The sequence below is a fragment of the Bos mutus genome, unplaced genomic scaffold, assembly GCF_027580195.1.
Source record: "Bos mutus isolate GX-2022 unplaced genomic scaffold, NWIPB_WYAK_1.1 CTG305, whole genome shotgun sequence".
Taxonomy (NCBI): Eukaryota; Metazoa; Chordata; class Mammalia; order Artiodactyla; family Bovidae; genus Bos; species Bos mutus.
In genome coordinates, this window is record NW_027219797.1 from 19,261 (window position 1) to 34,724 (window position 15,464).

The 15,464-nt window shown below is 37.8% G+C and overlaps 1 protein-coding gene and 1 pseudogene across 1 annotated transcript; both read right to left on the minus strand.

The window, feature by feature from the left end:
• Positions 1–5,448: 5,448 nt before the first annotated feature.
• On the minus strand, positions 5,449–7,227 carry LOC102276722 (olfactory receptor 8K3-like; annotated as a pseudogene).
• A 5,308-nt stretch (positions 7,228–12,535) lies between these two features.
• Positions 12,536–13,477, minus strand: LOC102277858 (olfactory receptor 8K3). Its single transcript, XM_005910714.2, has one exon. It carries the CDS (start codon positions 13,475–13,477, stop codon positions 12,536–12,538), a length of 942 nt encoding a protein of 313 aa, XP_005910776.2.
• Between the last annotated feature and the right edge of the window lie 1,987 nt (positions 13,478–15,464).

Below are 15,464 nucleotides of genomic sequence, written 5' to 3' on the forward strand. Positions count from 1 at the left end.
AGCCGTGAAGAGATACCCCACGCCCAAGGTAAGAGAAACCCAAGTAAGACGGTAGGTGTTGCAAGAGGGCATCAGAGGACAGACACACTGAAACCATAATCACAGAACACTAGTCAATCTGATCACACTAGGACCACAGCCTTGCCTAACTCAATGAAACTAAGCCATGCCCGTGGGGCAACCCAAGACGGGCGGGTCAAGTTGGAGAGGTCTGACAGAATGTGGTCCACTGGAAAAGGGAATGGCAAACCACTTCAGTATTCTTGCCTTGAGAACCCCATGAACAGTACGAAAAAGCAAAATGATAGGATACTGAAAGAGGAACGCCCCAGGTCAGTAGGTGCCCAATATGCTACTGGAGATCAGTGGAGAAATAACTCCAGAAAGAATGAAGGGATGGAGCCAAAGCAAAAAAAAAAATACCCAGCTGTGGATGTGACTGGTGATAGAAGCAAGGTCCGATGCTGAAAACAGCAATATTGCATAGGAACCTGGAATGTCAGGTCCATGAATCAAGGCAAATTGGAAGTGGTCAAACAAGCGATGGCAAGAGTGAATGTCGACATTCTAGGAATCAGCGAACTGAAATGGACTGGAATGGGTGAATTTAACTCAGATGACCATTATATCTACTACTGCAGGCAGGAATGCCTCAGAAGAAATGGAGTAGCCATCATGGTCAACAAAAGAGTCTGAAATGCAGTACTTGGATGCAATGTAAAAAACTACAGAATGATCTCTGTTCGTTTCCAAGGCAAACCATTCAATATCACAGTAGTCCAAGTCTATGCCCCAACCAGTAATGCTGAAGAAGCTGAAGTTGAATGGTTCTCTGAAGACCTACAAGACCTTTTAGAACTAACACCCAAAAAGATGTCCTTTTCATTATAGGGGACTGGAATGCAAAAGTAGGAAGTCAAGAAACTCCTAGAGTAACAGGCAAATTGGCCTTGGAATATGGAATGAAGCAGGGCAAACTCTAAGAGAGTTTTGCCAAGAAAATGCATTGGTCATAGCAAACACCCTCTTCCAACAACACAAGAGAAGACACTACACATGGACATCACCAGATGGTCAACACCGAAATCAGATTGATTATATTCTTTACAGCCAAAGATGGAGAACCTCTATGCAGTCAGCAAAAACAAGACCAGGAGCTGATTGTGGCTCAGACCATGAACTCCTTATTGCCAAATTCAGACTTAAATTGAAGACAGTAGGGAAAACCACTAGACCAGTCAGGTATGAGCTAAATCAAATCCCGTATGATCATACAGTAGAAGTGAGAAATAGATTTAAGGGCCTAGATCTGATAGATAGAGTGCCTGATGAACTATGGAATGAGGTTCGTGACACTGTACAGGAGACAGGGATCAAGACCATCCCCATGGAAAAGAAATGCAAAAAAGCGCAATGGCTTTCTGGGGAGGCCTTACAAATAGCTGTGAAAAGAAGAGAAGTGAAAAGCAAAGGAGCAAAGGAAAGATATAAGCATCTGAATGCAGAGTTGCAAAGAATACCAAGAAGAGATAAGAAAGCCTTCTTCGGCAATCAATGCAAAGAAATAGAGGAAAACAACAGAATGAGAAAGACTAGGGATCTCTTCAAGAAAATCAGAGATACCAAAGGAACATTTCATGCAAAGATGAGCTCGATAAAGGACAGAAATATTATGGACCTAAAAGAAGCAGAAGATATTAAGAAGAGATGGCAAGAATACACAGAAGAACTGTACAAAAAAGATCTTCATGACCCAGATAATCACGAATGTGATCACTGACCTAGAGCCAGACATCCTGGAATGTGAAGTCAAGTGGGCCTTAGAAAGCATCACTATTAACAAAGCTAGTGGAGGTGATGGAATTCCAGTTGAGCTATTCCAAATGCTAAAAAATGATGCTGTGAAAGTGCTGCACTCAATATGTCGGCAAATTTGGAAAACTCAGCAGTGGCCACAGGACTGGAAAAGGTCAGTTTTCATTCCAATCGCAAAGAAAGGCAATGCCAAAGAATGCTCAAACTACCACACAATTGCACTCGGTCTCACACACTAGCAAAGTAATGCTCAAAATTCTCAAGCCAGGCTTCAGCAATATGTGAACCGTGAACTTCCAGATGTTCAAGCTGGTTTTAGAAAAGGCAGAGGAACCAGAGATCAAATTGCCAACATCCACTGGATCACGGAGAAAGCAAGAGAGTTCCAGAAAAGCATCTATTTCTGCTTTATTGACTATGCCAAAGCCTTTGACTGTTTGGATCACGATAAACTGTGGAAAATTCTGAAAGAGATGGGAATACCAGGCCACCTGATCTGCCTCTTGAGAAATTTGTATGCAGGTCAGGAAGCAACAGTTAGAAGTGGACATGGAATAACAGACTGGTTCCAAATATGAAAAGGAGTACGTCAAGAATGTATATTGTCACCCTGTTTATTTAAATTATATGCAGTGTACATCATGTAAAACGCTGGACTGGAAGAAACACAGGCTTTAATCAAGATTCCCGGGAGAAATATCAATAACCTCAGATATGCAGATGACATCACCTTTATGGCAGAAAGTGAAGAGGAACTCAAAATCCTCTTGATGAAAGTGTAAGTGGAGAGTGAAAAAGTTGGCTTAAAGCTCAACATTCAGAAAACAAAGATCATGGCATCCGGTCCCATCACTTCATGGCAAATAGATGGGGAAACAGTGGAAACAGTGTCAGACTTCATTTTTCTGGGCTCCAAAATCACTACAGATGGTGATTGCAGCCATGAAATTAAAGGACGCTTACTCCTTGGAAAGAAAGTTATGACCAGCCTATATAGCATATTCAAAAGCAGAGACATTACTTTGCCAACAAAGGTCCATCTAGTCAAGGCTATGGTTTTTCCTGTGGTCATGTATGGTTGTGAGAGTTGGACTGTGAAGAAGGCTGAGTGTCAAGAATTGATGCTTTTGAACTGTGGTGTTAGAGAAGATTCTTGAGAGTCCCTTGGACTGCAAAGAGATCCAACCAGTCCATTCTGAAGGAGATCAGCCTGGGATTTCTTTGGAAGGAATGATGCTATAGCTGAAACTCCAGTACTTTGGCCACCTCATGCGAAGAGTTGACTCATTGGAAAAGACTCTGATGCTGGGAGGGATTGGGGGCAGGAGGCAAAGGGGACGACAGAGGATGAGATGGCTGGATGGCATCACTGACTCGATGGACGTGAGTCTGAGTGAACTCCGGGAGTTGGTGATGGACAAGGAGGCCTGGCGTTCTGTGATTCATGGGGTCGCAACGAGTCGGACATGACTGAGTGACTGAACTGAACTGATATTTCCACTCGCCCGTCTTCATCATGTAGTAATAAAAGCACTTTATTCCTTCTTTCCAATCTGGACATTTTTTTTTTCCTTTTGGTTGAATACAACCTCCATTAAAATGTCAATATCATGGGAAAGAAGAGTCCTATTTGCCTTTTTCTTGAATTAGGAAGAATGTCTTTGAGTTTTTAATGATGGTGAACAAAGAACAGTGCAGTCTCTCTACAATGTAAGTAAAATTTCATAAATTTTAAAAATACTAAATTAAACAAAAAAGTGACAGTTTAAAAGGACTAAGGGGGCATTTGTGTGCATATTATATATATAATTGTTACATATCTTATTACAGTCTTCCTAGAAATGTTGACCAAATTATGCAATTTTGTCTTTTGTTTGCTACAAAGATTTGATCAAACCATGGCAATCAAACAATGGAATAAAAATTATAAACTATAATAATATACATCACAATACAATGTACAATACAGTACACATATATGCATGCATGTATAGTAATTTTTTTTACATATTATTATGAACCAATATTGAAGAAGGTTATCCCATAACAAACGCAGAAAGTTAGTTCAGCATAGAGTAGACTTCTGATGCAAAAGTACAAAAATAATTAGAACACAAATTTTAAATAAGAAACTTTTTTGTTTTTCAGACAGATAAGGAAATATAACTATTGTTTTGATCAAAAAGCAGTTAGGTAACAAGATCCTAATAAAATATAAAAATGTAACTCAAAGCTTCCATGGGAGACTCTCAAAAAATTTACCTTTTTTCCTGCTGGTTATATTGTGACAAAATTGACAGTTAATATGGTGCAAATTTAAAGTCTACAACATGTTGATTTGACTCATTTATATAGTTTAATATGGCTACAATTTAGCACTAGCTAAAATTTCCATATTACATGATTATCATTTCTTTTTGTGAGGTGAGAATATTTAAGGCCCACTCTTTTAGCAACTTCCAACTATTGAATATTGTTAAAGACAACTTAAAAATATATCTGGTACAGAGAATACTTTGGCCACCTGATGTGAAGAACTGATCCTTTGGAAAAGACCTTCCTGCTGGCAAAGACTGAAGGGAGGAGGAGAAGGGAACAGCAGAGCATGAGGTGGTTGGACGGCATCACTTGTGTATGGACATGAGTCTGAGCAATCTCCCAGAGTTGGTGATGGACAGAGAAGCCTGGTGTGCTGCAGCCCATGGGATAGCAAAGAGTAGGACATGACTGAGTGACTGAAATTGAATATACAGAGAAATGGTGTGACTTAGATAAATAAGATGTTGTGAGTTATTGAACTGCTAAGTGTTCTGAGTCTAAAGGCTTTCTAGGGCTCATATATAAAAGCAACTTCCCTGATGAGAACAGAGCAGGATCCTAAAATCTTCCACTTGATAAGGGAGCATCTGTATCAATTGAGATGACTGATGAATTCAAATCATTGTATTACACTGAGCCTCCTAGAAACCACCATAAGTTTAATTTTAATACATGCCTTAGAAAAGTATAGTGAATAAAGAAGCAGAAGTATGCACTTACATAAAACCACATGTATATGTACAAACACATGTAGACACTAGGAAATTTATTCTAATAGTTGGGAATAACAATAATCATTTGAATCCTTTTATATACACCATTCTTCCTCACTCGACTCTCTTTACTTGCCCTTACAGTGTCCTAACTCATTCTAAGGCATGGGGCTATTTACTTAATTATATATGTAATTCATCACTTCCCCTCAGGAAAGGCAGATATTTTCCCCTTTTGGGTGCTAATGTATGTATAGCACATAGAAATATGACTAGCACTGTGGCTCAGAGGTTAAAGCATCTGCCCACAATGCGGGAGACCTGGGTTCGATCCCTGGGTGGGGAAGATCCCCTGGAGAAGGAAATGGCAATGCACTCCAGTATTCTTGCCTGGAGAATCCCATGGACGGAGGAGCCTGCTGGGCTACAGTCCACGGGGTCACAAAGAGTCAGACACGACTGAGCGACTTCACTTTCACTTTAGAAGGCATTTTCTAAATATGTGTTGAACATTTCCATATGTTTTATTCCTTCTAGAGACACACAGATAACAGTTTGAAGCCCATCACCTAAATTATAGGATTCATATAGTATGGAAGCCTTAAGAGAGAAAATTGAGCAGTCTTTTCTATGTACTTTGTAGGGCATGTTTTGCATCTTTTTTCCTCAAACTGTAGATCAAGGGATTTAGCATAAGGATAATGAGAGTGTGGTGACTGCAGCCATGAAATTAAAAGACGCTTACTCCTTGGAAGGAAAGTTATGACCAACCTAGATGGCATATTGAAAAGCAGAGACATTACTTTGACAACAAGGTTCCGTCTAGTCAAGGCTATGGTTTTTCCAGTGGTCATGTATGGATGTGAGAGTTGGACTGTGAAGAAAGCTTAGCGCCACAGAATTGATGGTTTTGAACTGTGGTGTTGGAGAAGACTCTTGAGAGTGCCTTGCACTGCAAGGAGATCCAATCAGTCCATTCTAAAGGAGATCAGCCCTGGGTGTTCTTTGGAAGGAATGATGCTAAAGCTGAAACTCCAGTACTTTGGCCACCTCATGCAAAGAGTTGACTCATTGGAAAAGACTCTGATGCTGGGAGGGATTGGGGGCAGGAGGAGAAGGGGATGACAGAGGATGAGATGGCTGGATGGCATCACCAACTTGATGGACATGAGTTTGAGTGAACTCCAGGAGTCGGTGATCAACAGGGAAGCCTCAGTTCAGTTCAGTTAAGTCGCTCAGTCGTGTTTGAGTCTTTGTGACCACATGAATCACAGCACACCAGGCCTCCCTGTCCACTCTTTCCCCATCTATTTCCCATGAAGTGATGGGACTGGATGCCATGATCTTTGTTTTCTGAATGTTGAGCTTTAGGCCAAATTTTTCACTCTCCACTTTCACTTTCACCAAGAGACTTTTTAGTTCCTCTTCACTTTCTGCCATAAGGGTGGTGTCATCTGCATATCTGAGGTTATTGACAGAAGCCTGGCATGCTGCAATTCATGGGGTCGCAAAGAGTCGGACACGACTGAGCGACTGAACTGAACGAGAGTATAAACCATAGATGCCATTTTATCTGTGTCAAATGAATTGTTAGACTCTGGCTGCATGTACATGAATATTAAAGCCCCATGGAACACTGTGACCACCACCAGGTGAGACTCACAGGTAGAAAAAGCCTTGTGCCTGCCTTCAGAAGAGCTTATCCTGAGAGTGGATGCAAGAATAAGAAGGTAAGATATAAGAACTATCAGAAGGGATGAAATCAAATCAAAACCAGCTATAATTTGAATAATTATTCCTACTTCATGTGTATTTGAGCAGAGCAAAGATAGCAAAGGGAAACTGTCACAGTAGAAATGTCTGATGACATTATAACCACAGAATGGTAAACTAAATGTCTTTACAGTGATGACAAGAGACACAAATGCACAATAGAGGTACGGGATTGTCCAACACCCAACATACCCTTGGTGACATGATAGCTGGGTAGAGCAGGGGGTTACATGTACCACATGGTGGTCATAGGACATTGCTGACAGAATAAAATGTTCACTAATAATGAACACAAGAAAGAAAGCTAGCTGTATAGCACAAGAATAATAAGAGACTGTATATTGATCCAAAACAAAATTTCCTAGCATTTGAGGTCCTATAGTTGTAGAGCAACCAAGTTCAGTAAAAGCCAGGTGTCCAGGGAAAAAAGTACATGGGGTTTGTAGCCTGAAGTCTGGCTTGGTAAGGATGATCATGCCCAAGTTGCCCACCACTGAGATCACGTAGATGATGAGGAAGAACCAAGAACAATGGAGCCTACAGCTTGGGTCAGTCTGATTCCCATAAGGATGAATTCACTCAACACCGTTATACTGTATTTGTCCATTCATGTTTATCACAAACTTATTCTGGATGGAGATATGAGCATAGCAAGAAGATTTCATGTATTATTACCTGAAAGATTTTTAAATGCAAAGCTAGTCTAAATAAAATGCATCTTAATGTCTCAAAATAGGATATTTAAAAATAAACCCACATTCTTCATATAATAATGTATACACAGATAGATAAAGAGTCAGAAATGTTTATTAGTTCTCAACTGAACATTATTTTACTAACTGAAGAACATTTGTCAATGTCTAGGAGTCATGTTGGTTGTCACAACTAGGAGTTAGGTGCTACTTGCCAGCAATGGTTAGAGGTCAATTATGATTCTCAACATCTTATAATACCCTTTATCAGCCCAATATCTGAAGAGTTATAAGATTTAAAAACCAGTATGGTTAGTTAGATAAATAGATACATACATAGTTGAATAGATAGAGCTAGATAAATATATAGATACAGATACATAAACTTTGATATGCAAAGGAAGAAAGCTAAAACAAAAATTTTGGGTTACATGTATAACTATTTTTGTGCTATTCTTCTAAGCCTTCTATTAGTCATTTACATAACTGCAATCACATAGGGACATGTATAAATGGCGTTTGCTAATTAGGTCTATCTAGCCAAGGCTATGGTTTTTCTAGTGGCTATGTATGGATGCGAGAGTTGGACTGTGAAGAAAGCTGAGCACCGAAGAATTGATGCTTTTGAACTGTGGTATTGGAGAAGACTCTTGAGAGTCCCTTGGACTGCAAGGAAGTCCAACCAGTCCATTCTGGAGGAGATCAGCTCTGGGTGTTCTTTGAAAAAATGATGTTAAGCTGAAACTCCAGTACTTTGGCCACCTCATGTGAAGAGTTGACTCACTGGAAAAGACTCTAATGCTGGGAGGGATTGCGGGCAGGAGGACAAGGGAACGACAGAGGATGAGATGGCTGGATGGCATCACTGACTCAATGGATGTGAGTTTGAGTGAACTCCGGGAGATGATGATGGACAGGGAGGCCTGGCGTGCTGCAATTAATGGAGTCGCAAAGAGTCAGACACGACTGAGCAACTGAACTGAACTGAATATGACTTAATACATATGCCAATTATGTAACAGGTTGTATTGTGAAATTAAATAATAATAAAGCTATAAAGCTTAAAAATCTGTTACTATCCAATTACTTTGTACTTTAAAATCTGTTAATATCCAATTAATTATTTCCACATCTCAATCTGTGTTGGAAACCCCATTTTGCCTCATCAAGGGATCTGGAAAGAATTGTACATTTATTGGGGCTTCCCTGATAGTTCAGTTGGTAAAGAATTGGTCTGCAATGCAGGAGACTCTGGTTCAATTCCTGGGTCGGCAAGATCCACTGGAAAAGTGATAGGCTACCCACTCCACCCACTCCAGTATTCGTGGGCTTCTGTTGTGACTCAGCTGGTAAAGAACCCACTTGCAATGCGGGTTTCCATCCCTGGATTGGGAAGATCCCTTGGAGTAGGGAAAGGCTACCCATTCCAGTATTGTGGCCTGGAGAATTTCATGGTCTGGATAGTTCATGGGGTCGCAAAGAGATGGACACAACTGAGCAACTTTCACTTTCACTTTGGATCAGAGAGATACCAAGAGAACATTTCATGCAAAGATGGGCACAATGAAGGACTAAAATAGTATGGACCTAACAGAAGCAGAAGATATTAAGAAGAGGTAGCAAAAATACACAGAAAAACTATACAAAAAAGATCTTCATGATCCAGATAGCCACGATGGTGTGATTACTCACATAGAGCCAGAAATCCTGGAATGTGAAGTCAAGTGGACCTCAGGAAGCCTCACTATGATCAAAGCTAGTGGAGATGATGAAATTCCAGTTGAGCTATTTCAAATCCTAAAAGATGATGCTGTGAAAGTGCTGAACTCAATAAGTCAGCAAATTTGGAAAACTCAGTAGTGGCCACAGGACTGGAAAAGGTCAATTTTCATTCCAATCCCAAAGAAAGGTAATGCCAAAGAATGTTCAAATTACCACACAATTGCACTCATTTCACAAGGTAGCAAAGTAATGCTCAAAATCCTTCAAGCCAGGCTTCAACAGTATGTGAACCATGAATTTCCAGATGTTCAAGCCAGGTTTAGCAAAAGCAAAGGAACCAGAGATCAAATTGTCAACATCTGTTAGATCATAAAAAAGCAAGAGAATTCCCAGAAAAACATCTACTTCTGCTTTATTGATTCACCAAAGCCTTTGACTGGGTAGATCAGAACAAACTGTGGAAAATTATCAAGATGGGCATACCAGACCACCTGACCTGCCTCATGAGAAATCTGGATGCAGGTCAAGAAGTAACAATTAGAACTGGACATGGAACAACAGACTGGTTCCAAATTGGGAAAGGAGTATATCACCCTGCTAATTTAACTTATATGCAGGGTACATCATGCCAAATGCTGGGCTGAAAGAAGTACAAGCTGGAATCAAGACTGCCAGGACACATATTGATAACCTCAGATATGGAGATGACACCACCCTTATGGCAGAAAGTTTAGAGGAATTAAAGAGACTCATGATGAAAATGAAAGAGGAGAGTGAAAAAGCTTACTTAAAACTCAGCATTCAGAAAACTAAGATCATGGCATCCGGTCCCATCACTCATGGCAAATAGATGGAGAAGCAATGGAAACAGTGAGAGACTATTTTCTTGGGCTCCAAAATCACTGCAGATGATGACTGCAGCCAAGAAATTAAAAGATGCTTGCTTCTTGGAAGAAAAGCTATAACTAACCTAGACAGCATATTAAAAAGCAAGTGACATTACTTTGCCAACAGTGTACATCTAGTTATAGCTATGGTTTTTCCAGTAGTCATGTATGGATGTGAGAGTTGGACTATAAAGAAACCTGAGCACTGAAAAATTGATGCTTTTGAACTGTGGTGTTGAGAAAGACTCTTGAAAGTCCCTTGGACTGCAAGGAGATCAAACCAGCCAATCCTAAAGGAAATCAATCTTGAATATTCATTTGAAGGACTGATGCTGAAGCTAAAACTTCAATATTTTGGCCACCTGATGCGAAGAACTGACTCACTGGAAAAGACTGTGATGCTTGGAAAGATTGAAGGCAGGAGGAGAAGGAGATGACAGAAAATGAGATGGTTGGATGACATCATTGACTTGATGGACATGAGTTTGAGTAAGCTCCAGGAGTTGGTGATGGACAGGGAAGCCTGGTGTGCTTCAGTCCATGGGATCACAAAGAGTTGGACATGACTGAGTGACTGAACTGAAGTGAACAATCCCTAAGCCCATTCATGTTCTTGCAAATGGCTTTATTTGATCTTTTTAATGACTGAGTAGTATTCCATTGTATATATGTGCTATATCTTTTTTATTTACCCCACTGTTTTTGGACATTTATGTTGCTTCCATGTCTTGACTACTTTAAACAGTGCTGCAATGACATTTTGCTGTGTATATATTTTGAATCATATTTTTCTCCATATATATGCCTAGGAGTGGGATTCCAGGGTCATATGGTAGCTCTATTTTTATCTTTTATGTAACCTCCATACTGTCCTCCATAGTTTCTTTATGAATTTATATTCCCACCAATATTTTAGGAGGGTTCCTTTCTCTTCACACCCTTCCAACATTTATTGTTTGTGGATATTTTGAGGATAGCCATTCTAGCTGATGTGAGGTAATATCTCATTGAAGTTTTGATTTGCATTTTTCTAATAATCAGCAACGCTGAACATATTTTCATGTGTCTTTTGACCATCTGTATGCCTTATTTTGAGAAATGACTAGGTCTTCTGATTATTTTTTGATTGTATTATCTAGATTATGTTTTGATGTCATACAAACTTTTAACTAGCCCTTGGTCTTGGATATAGATTTTCCCTTATTGCTTTATCTGAATGTTTTATGGTTTAGCATTTTAAACCTATTTTTTTTTTTTCATTTTGAATACATCTTTATAAGGTTTGGGTCAGCATTATTTGTTAATTTGTTTATTTTTGTCTCTGTACTCCCAATAATGTCAGCACATGTTTTTAAAAGGCTATCATCCATTTTTTGGATATACCATCTTTTTTTATCCATACTCATATTAAAGGAGATCTTGGTTGTTTTGTGTCATGTTGTTTAAAAATTGTATTCCAGTGAAGATGTTTTATTAACGCTTCATGGGATAAACAAATAATTTTATTGCAAGATACTAAACAAAGCATATATTGTAGACTAATAGCCTCAGTAAAGTTGCAGGATTATTAAGTAGAGTAAAAGGTAGCACATGGGAAAATGTAGAAATCACTTATAAAAAGCAAGATAATTGCCTCCCTGCCATGTATTAGGCCTTAGAATTATGGCATAGTGCCAACAATGATATTGTTTCCCTTTGCTTTCCACAAGTAGAATAATGAATTGTGCAGTTAAATACTGAAAGTCAATTAAAACTTACTGCATAAACAGTGTTGATAAAAATTGGAAACATCAACCCAAGGAAAGAGAACCAACACAATTAATTCATCAGTGTTTCTCTTACTTAAGAATACAAAAAGTAGAACATTACTTTTAAACATGGATAAATATTTTTATTCAAAAAGACAAAATTATTTTACTATCCCTTAAATGAAACTACTAATGAGAAAGAATTACCACTTGAGAGAATAAGAAGTACCAATCTGGGAGCTACTGAGGGATCCCAAATTTTATCTTCATTTAAATGTCCTCTGATTTCAACAAAATGTATGAATTGAGACAAAATCAGGCTTCAGTCAGACTTATGAATTGCTGAATTGCAACATAGTTTCAGTTAATAGGTAAATAGATTCTTATAAGGAATTAGAGGAATTGATGATAAAAAAAATGTGGGATCTCAGTGTTAAAGAATAAGGGTATTTGAGAAAATAAATGTGATTGATGGCTTCAAATACACAGATTAAATATACTGTGGAAAAGTATGAAGGCAAAATCAAAAGAAAATAAAGAATTCACAGACACACACAACATGCCATAATTTTATTCTAAAAGATGAGAAAACATTCAGGAACCTGGACAGTCATTTCTTTGTCTATATCTACCTAACACATTCTCCTAACATTTACTTAGTTTATATACAAAATTGGTCTTTTATGCTCAAGGCAAATTTTTTCACTATTTTTTTCATTAATCTCTTTGCAGCAATTGGAAGTGCCTAGTATATATAATATAATATATAAATAATTGTTGAACATATTTATACTCACTACTTAATTTGGAGGCACATAGAACAAAATTTAGAGTCCATAACCAGTTTATAGAAATTGTATTGCATGTTAATAAAAAAGGTTGCATGATTTTTTCCACACCCTATGTAGTGCACATTTTACATCTTTATTCCTCAAGCTATAGATTAATGGATTCAACATAGGGATAATGAGAGTATAAAATATGGAAGCCACTTTATCAGTGTCAAAGGAATGGCTGGACTCTGGTTGCACATACATAAATAGTAAAGTCCCATAGAACACTATGATCACAGTCAAGTGGGATCCACAGGTAGAGAAAGCCTTGTGCCTGCCTTCAGCAGAGCTCATCCTGAGAATGGATACAAGAATGAGAAGGTAAGACACAAGAACTATCAGAAGAGACAAAATCAAATCAAACCCAGCTAAAATCAGAATAATCATTTCTACTTCATGTGTATTTGAGCAGAGCAAAGGTAACAAAGGAAGACTATCACAGTAGAAATGACTGATGACTCTGTAGCCACAGAAAGATAAATTAAATAATTTTACGGTGACGAGAAGAGACACAAATGTGCTGTAGACACAGGGGATCGCTACCAGCACCCAGCACACTCTTTGTGACATGATGACTGGGTAGAGAAGAGGGTTACAGATGGCCACATAGCGGTCATAAGACATTGCTGACAGAATAAAAATTTCACTAACAATAAATACAAGAAAGAAAGCTAGCTGCATAGCACAAAAGTAATAGGAGATTATATTTTGATACTCAACAAAATTTACCAACATTTTGGGTCCCACAGTTGTTGAATAACCAAGATCTGTAAAAGCAAGGTGTCTAAGAAAGAAGTACATGAATGTCTGAAGCTTGGAGTCCATCTTGGTGAGGATGATCATACCTAAGTTGCCCACCACTGAGATCACATAGATGATGAGGAAGAGCCCAAACAATGGAGCCTGCAGCTCAGGGCAGTTGGTAATTCCCATAAGGATGAATTCATTTAGCACTGTTCCATTGTGTGTTTCCATTCAGGTTTATTAAAGAACCTGTTCTGGGTAGAAACATCAACATAGTCAATAGGTTCTATGTATCATTATCTGGAAGAGTTTCACTATGCAAAGCTGGTATAAACAGATTAAACTTTCCAATTTAGGATATTTGAAATAAACTCATCTCGTGGCTCAGATAGTAAAGAATCTGCCTGCAGTTCAGGAGATCTGGGTTCAATCTCTAAATTGGGAAAATCCTTTGGAGAAGGGAATAGCAACTCACTCCAGTATTCTGGCCCAGAGAATCCCAAGGACAGAGGAGCCTGGCAGGCTACAGTCCATGGGGTTGCAAAGAGTCAAACATGACTGAGCAACTAACACTTTAATTTTCCTAAGTATAATAAAATATATAAATAGTGATAGAGACAGAGATAGTTGCTGTTTCTCAACTGGAAATTATTTTACTAACCAAAGGACATTTGTCATAATTGAGAAGACATGTTAATTGTTACAACTGGAATGTGGAAGCTATTGGCATATGATGGTTAGAGGTCAGTGATGTCTCTAAACATCCTATAAAGCACCATATCTGTCTAAAATCTCAATAGTACTAAAGTTGAAAAACCAGGATGTTATAGATAGATGATAGATAAATAGACAGATACATATGTACATACATAGATGTATAGATACAGACAAGAAATACAATAGATACAGACATAGATATGACAAGAAAAAAGTTAAGACATAAATTTGAGGGCTACATATATAAACTATTATCGTGCTGTTCTTGTAAACTTTCTATAATTTCTGTCTAGTCATTTATATAATTGCAATTACATAGTGACACGTATAAATTAAATTTAATAATATGACAATACATATGCCAATTATATAATAAATTATGATGCTATTAAATACTATCCATAATAAAATTTTAAAATCAGAATTCAGAAAATGTGTAGAACTTGCTACTCCAAGACAGAGTTCTTTGCACAGTTGATATAGGCTGAAACAGTTAACACACTTGAGACATATTAGACAGCTATATAAATAAGAAAACTGTAGCAGATTGCAATGAGATTTATCTGTATTTCTGTGAAGAAATATATAAGACATATAATACGTAGATAGAAAAATAGATAGATGATAGATACCTAGAATCTCTGTTCTAAATTTTTTATGGTATATAAAAAGGGCTAGTTTGGGCAAATAATTCAACTTATCTGGAAGTTTATTTTCATACACAAAGCCAATATGGTTACAGGATTGTCAGGTGGGAAAAAGAGGATTAAATAATTAAATTCTTTATGTTACCTGGAAATCAAGTAGATAAATGTATGTATATATATATATATATATATATATATATATAAATATACAAAAATAAAGTCAACAGCTTAGCTCAAAGAGATCTTTATGTATGTAAATTCATCTGCACTGTGACATACCTTCTTTGTCAAGGCAATATGATTAACAGGTGAGGATTATATAATGTACAATGGAATACATGCAATTTACTCCAAGCCTTGCCCCTTCTGCAGAAATAATTTTGGGCCATCAGAGTGCTTGAATTTTTTTATCTTCTAAATTTCTTAGTTATTTTAGCAAAATGCAAATAAAATTTTATTTTGATCTATATTTCCTTAAAATATTAATCTGACCCAAGGGGCATTTTCACTATAATGGACTTCTATAACTTGTAAGAATTGAAATGTACTTTATTATGCAAGAACCCAGGGTAATATGAGGGAATTTGAGTAAATTGGAAGAAAGAGAAGTAATTAGCATCGTTTTCATATCTTGAATATCATAATAACTTGCTTTGAATAAAGTGATGCTAAACGCTTACTCCTTGGAAGGAAAGTTATGACCAACCTAGATAGCATATTCAAAAGCAGAGACATTACTTTGCCAAACAAAGGTCCGTCTAGTCAAGGCTATGGTTTTTCAGGTGCTCATGTATGGATGTGAGAGTTGGACTGTGAAGAAAGCTGAGCACCGAAGAATTGATGCTTTTGAACTG

Bases quoted from the DNA above. Each gene is read 5' to 3' on its own strand.
- LOC102277858 (XM_005910714.2), bottom strand. From the start codon at position 13,477: ATGGAAACACACAATGGAACAGTGCTAAATGAATTCATCCTTATGGGA.